This window comes from Oryzias melastigma, linkage group LG9 (genome assembly GCF_002922805.2).
Source record: "Oryzias melastigma strain HK-1 linkage group LG9, ASM292280v2, whole genome shotgun sequence".
NCBI lineage: Eukaryota > Metazoa > Chordata > Actinopteri > Beloniformes > Adrianichthyidae > Oryzias > Oryzias melastigma.
This window is the reverse complement of record NC_050520.1, coordinates 16,478,052-16,483,849: the sequence shown is the minus strand read 5'-3', so window position 1 is coordinate 16,483,849 and position 5,798 is coordinate 16,478,052. Positions and strand designations below refer to the sequence as shown.

The 5,798-nt window shown below is 43.2% G+C and overlaps 1 protein-coding gene across 6 annotated transcripts in view; it reads right to left on the bottom strand.

Annotated features, from left to right (window-relative positions):
* Positions 1 to 5,798, bottom strand: part of LOC112160045 (dynamin-1) — a 28,988-nt gene that overhangs the window by 19,713 nt on the left and 3,477 nt on the right. For all 6 annotated transcript variants that reach the window (XR_002921592.1, XR_002921593.1, XM_036213516.1 and 3 more), the window contains exons 2-6: positions 4,835 to 4,908; positions 2,843 to 2,992; positions 2,304 to 2,507; positions 2,130 to 2,228; positions 1,895 to 2,055 (exon numbers count right to left, since the gene is read on the bottom strand). Coding sequence is in view for 4 of the 6 variants with exons in the window: in XM_036213516.1 (XP_036069409.1) it covers positions 1,895 to 2,055; positions 2,130 to 2,228; positions 2,304 to 2,507; positions 2,843 to 2,992; positions 4,835 to 4,908 (688 nt within the window). In the remaining 2 variants the exon portion in view is untranslated. The remainder of the gene's footprint in view (positions 1 to 1,894; positions 2,056 to 2,129; positions 2,229 to 2,303; positions 2,508 to 2,842; positions 2,993 to 4,834; positions 4,909 to 5,798) is intronic.

The window sequence follows — 5,798 nt, the reverse complement described above, 5'->3', positions numbered from 1 at the left end:
GCGCGGTTCTAAACGTGTTAAAATGTGTTTTCCACGTTTGACACACTTATAATCAATGACTCAGACCAATTGCTGAAGATTGTTTGCAAGTGGCGGTATCCATTTCAGGAATTGACGGTGAAAGCGGCGGCCTACTTTCGCGAGGAGAGGAAGTAATGCATTTCCAATGGGGGACCTCAGTGCTCGATAAGTCCAGTATTTTTACAGTCTATGGGTCAATACTTCAGAGTCATTTCCAAACAGTAAAACTCCTTGATCACAAGAATTTATGTTTTTCTCAACAACCGAGAGCTTCTCCTGACTGGATTACAGTTAAAAAAAAAAGCCACAGAGTTACCGTTAATAATGTATTTGGATTACCAGATAAAATAAAGTGTCTTGAAGTGGCGCTGTATCATCTTAGCTCAGGTAGTAAACTGCTGTCATGTAAAAACAGCAGAAGAAGAAAACATTTGTAGTCCGTTTGTAGTCACTGGTAACTAGTAACTATAACTAATTACTTTTTTGAAGTGAGATGCCCAACACTGACAATAAGTGAATGTTTTCACTATGATAAACAGTTTAAGTGCTATATTAACATCCTACGAGGTTAATATTGATGTTACCGTCCGAAGACCGGAAAATGCTTTAGCGGAAGTGACATTTGGTTCGCGCATGCGGGAGAGCGGTGCAACCGATTTGCTTCCGCATACCGAAAATGCAGCGACATAGCCGTCCGTCTGAAGCACAAAGAGCATCACAATAAAAAAAAAACAAAAACTCTGTCTTTTTCTGTTGAAGTTGTGGTTTGAGTTATGACAAACCAACAGAGACTCTTACTGTCAGTTTAAAGCGTTTTTAAAAGAGTTATTGATCCCTGAAGTCTGAATCTGATCATATCGCTAGCTTGACTGAACTGTTTATGTTAGCCTCCTGTTTACACTCCTGCCGTTTTCTGCTGTGTTTTATGCCAATTACATTTTGTGAGGTTTTCATGACATGCAGACTTCTATTGGAGAATTTATCCGGAATAATAAGACTGAAATATAAAGCTCTGATCATAATAAGAATATATGAAATATCCGAAATTGATTGGGGGACATCGCCCAATTTCGATCAAGCCATCAACCATGTGATCGGGCCCAATTTCCCACCACATGATTGGATTGGGACATCCCTAGTTTATAAACATTTGTTTAGAAATACATTAATAATCTACTATATGATTTGAATACATTCATATGAATCTGATCCAGTTCACATACTGTAAATGTATCAGTGAAATAATGAGATTGTTAATATCATCCAGTGTTACATGGATTCTCTAAAGGAGAAGTTCTAACTAAAATGTTCAGATCATTAACATTGGAAACATTGTTCTGGTTCTCCTGGAGGACGTTTCAGTTTGGACACTAGGGGGAGATCGCGCTATAGAAGTACAGCTTATTCCAGAAGAAGAAGAAAGTATAAAGATATTCATTTAGTCAGCAATGTATGTTTAGGTCGACTGAGCGTTAGCATTAGCCGTCCTATGGGAAATTCCATTAAACGTTAGCATCAAGCTACCAGACTTTAGCTTTATGTGCTAAATCGATTTATATGTTTATGAACCAATTATTAATCTATTAAGATTAAATCGATTAACTGATTTTAACAACCCAGGCCTAATTCTAACATTGCGAATGATGGGAATCCAGGTGTTTCTCATTCCTTATTGTTAATTTATTTGCTCTGCAAAGACCTGAAATCATTAGAATCAGGAGTGATGGGGTCTGATGCCTCAGAGGTGAGAGCTTTCACAGCTGTCACAGCCTCACCTCTGAGGTCAAACTCTTTGGACATCCCAGGGATGATGAGGCCTGATCCTCACTCAACCACACAGCGTTAGCAGCAGGAGGATTAAAGCATGCTTTACCTGGTTGAGGATTTTCTGAAGGTAGGCAGTGCCCATGCGGTCAGCTAGGTGGCGGTATGAAGGATGGGACAGGAAAAACTTTCTCTCGGCCTGCAGAGCTGCATTGATGTCTTTCTTTCCATCAATGTCTTTCTGACTGCGGTTCACCACGCCGATGTAACCTGCAGCCATACTGTCTGTTAGTGTCTCCACCTCCTCAGTAATACGGCACACCTGTTCAGGTGGAAGGTCTTACCTCTGCGGAGCGGCAACAGTTTGTTCTCCAGGATGTCCCTGGCATCAGTTCCCTCATCCATCAGATCCAGTTTAGTGATCACCCCAATGGTCCTCAAACCTGCAACACATATGCACTGGTCAGCCTTCATCTGGGGGGGTGTTTGCTGTGGGAGGTGTGAGACGACACTCCCACCTTGTGGGTCAACCTCCTTGGCAATCTTCAGAGCATCGGAGTTGGCGAGGTCAGAGTTGGCGGGCGAAACAGCCAGCAGGAGGCAGTTTTCTTTGGTAACAAACTGCAAGAGCATGTCTTTGATCTGCTGCTCGATGTCGGCGGGCTGATCGCCCACCGGGACTTTCGTCATTCCTGGAAGGTCCACCAGGGTGAGGTTCAGCACTGCGGGGGCAAAGAACAAAGGGACCAACATCCATGAACAGCATTTCAACAGCAATAGTTTCAGCATCTTCATCGCTCAAATTCAGCTTACAGCATTCACACTAGGATTATCACAGGTAATGCTACATATCTAGTTTAGTTACTTTAAAGCTAATGATGGTTAAGATGTGTGCCTTACATCCAGTTTGTGCATGACTCGACTAGTGGACTAATCGGAAAAAATAATCAGTGATTAGTCGACTAATAAAATAATCTGGCCACTATCTGGCAGGAGTCAGATTCTCCCTCCTCTCCTACCAAATACCGGGACTGCATGTGTGGAACTGGGGGCTTACCGTTGGGGGAGTACACCCTCAGGTTGATGGGAACTGGACTGATTCCTTTATTGTGTCCGGTCACGCGATCCGTCTCGGCTTCGATCTCCTGGCGGACTTCATCGAAGTCCGTGAACTTCTTTCCTTTACAGTGCAGGAACTCTGCATACTCTGCTCAAAGACACAGCAGCCATCACACCTCTGCAATGCTTCTGTCATACTCTAGAAATCCTTCATGAAGCAGCAGGGATGTTGGCCAACAGGCAGACACGCTCCTTTAAAAGCCTTTCTCTGAAAAACTCTTGTTCAGGCATTCGTTTGCACAAGAGCAAATGTCAAAACATCAATAAATCTTCAATCACTCTTCATCAAAGCTGACATTACTGTTCATCATTCAGATGAAATGAATTCACTGATCCCATATATCCAGCAGCTGTTTGCTCTCTTGCCTCCACTGGACACAGACATGTTTCACCTCATGTGAGGGCTGCAGATCACAGACCTGGGAGAATTTAATTGCTTTCACGTCTAATAATGAGACCATCTGTTCTAGTCCAACTCTGCTTCGAGGAGCTTTAACCAATTTCTGCTTTTCTCTGACTCCCTTTAGGTCAAATGAACTTTTTCTCTCTCATCTTCTTCCTCTGTAACAGCTGCAGATTGTGTCTATAAATCCTAAATTCTGGAGGGAAACATTAGAGACACTTTACATAAAATGATTCTCTAACGTTCTGTTTACCCAATTGCTTGTTCAGACTCATATTCTCTCTGTGATTTTTGCACCACCAGCAGAATCAAGCCTCAGTAATGATCAAAAACATGCAGCAGATCAACTTCCTGATAAAAGACAACACAGATAAACTGTCAGGTTTCTCCAACTGACTCTGCTGCTTCACTCCCAAAGTAAAGCAAACTATTTTCCACTATACTTTAACAAATGTAATGAAATGCTTATTTGCTTAAAATCTAAAGAGTTTATTACATTTTTAAGAAAGGTACTTTGCACATATTCTCTGCAAATCTTGTATGAAATATTGTCACTATTTGACTAAAAGACTGAAATCCTTCATCTAGTGCTGACAGCAAGGAGCAGATTAACTCAGGCTGGATGTAGAGAACCTCCTGCTGATGCTCCAGAGATTCCCTCTGCGATCCATCGGGTGTCTGGCTGCAGAAACTCCTCCCACAGGTAACCAGGTGCTCCAGCAGAGCGGCTCTATGGGTGCAGCAGCATCCATCTGTGCTGAACTGAGGAAAGCCTGCTTCACCCCCACCCCAAAGAAGAAAAAACTACAAAAATAAAATCAATTTACCAGGTTAAAATGGAACTAAACTAGATTTTACCCAGTATTAGTAATTAACATAAATGTTCTAATTAAACTGCACTGATAGAAACACACTCAAGCCACAGAAGACCAATGTAGAGGAGAAGGGGGCTCCACCACAGCTCCTCTCCCATGATTCACCTGAGTCAGGGTGTTCCACAAGGCTCAGTATCTGGTTCCTCCCTGTTTTGGTTTTCAGTATCATCCATCACAGCTACAGCTCTCACATGCCTCTGCTCATCCCCCAAACCCACCACCCTCAGCCACTCAACTCTCCCAAACTGAAAACCCCTCTGCTCTCATCATTATCAACTCAAACCCTGGCAGAATCCCCCCAAAGCCTCATGGTCACATTCCAACACTCCTCTCCTGCTCTACTGTCGTCTGCAGTTATTATACAGACAAACGTTTCCCTCTAGCAAAACCCTGAACTAACCCTGACTGCTTGATTTCATCCCACAACCATGCCTTCCGTTTACCCTAAATCCATACCACTGCAGAGGCTCCGCCTTCTCAGCAGCTGCAAGTCTGCTTTGTCAGCGGAACTCTTCCTGACTTTCTTAGACTGGACCCAAATGTTAAAAATGCCAGAAAAATTCTGGATTTTTCCCCTGACTGTCATTACACCTGGTCACACCTGTCTGTAGGGGCAAGTGGTCTGAGATGAGCAGCATCTGTTCAGTCTCACCTGTTGGACAGGTGATAAGTTGCAGTACTAGGGGACGCCGAGTCACAATTCCAGAACCACGAGGAAGGAAGTCTCTGTGGAGGAGGGAGAAGTGAACAATTCCAGATAAATCAGACTCCCAGCAGTGAGAGATGATTACAGTGCAGAGCGTGACAAACATCTCTGTGGGAAATGGTAAATGGTGTATACTTGTATAGAACTTTTCTACCTTGCTTGAAGGCCCAAAGTGCTTTACTCACATTCATACATTCATACACTGGTGGTGGCTCTGCTGCTGAACACTGGAGCACACGTTCCACCAGAGGCAAAGTGGGGCTCAGTGTTTTGCCCAAGGACACTTTGACACACGGCGGACAAGGCGGGAATCGAACCTGCATCTTCCAATCAGAGGTCAACCGCCCTACCGCCACACCGCCACACCATCACTTTTAATCCACACTCAGAAGCCAATCAGAATTAAGTCCCAGCCAGCAAGGTATATATGGTATATTTGGTAATATGGTTTAAAAGTGGCAGAAAATGTGGGTTCCCAAATGGGTTTGTCCACACTGACTTAAGTGGGGATTCAGTGGGTTAGCTTGTTACTTAGCCGGCCACCGGTGGACAGTGTAGAGTGCTAGCAAGCACCGCTGTATCTAGCTAGCAAGCACCGCTGTAGCATGATGGCTAGCTCCATTGTATCAAGCTAGCAAGCTCCACTTTAGCATGCTAGTGAGCTCTCCTGCAGTGAGCTACCCACTTAGTGCTCACTTAAGCCAACGTGGGCAAACACAAGTGGGGCCCACATTGTCTGCCCAATTTAAAACAGTATAATATAAAATAATATAATATAATATAATATAATATAATATAATATAATATAATATAATATAATATCATATAATATAATATAATATAATATATTATCATATAATCCCAGTCAGTGACGTGAATACTTGGGAGGAGCAGCAGCTCGAGGAAGAAC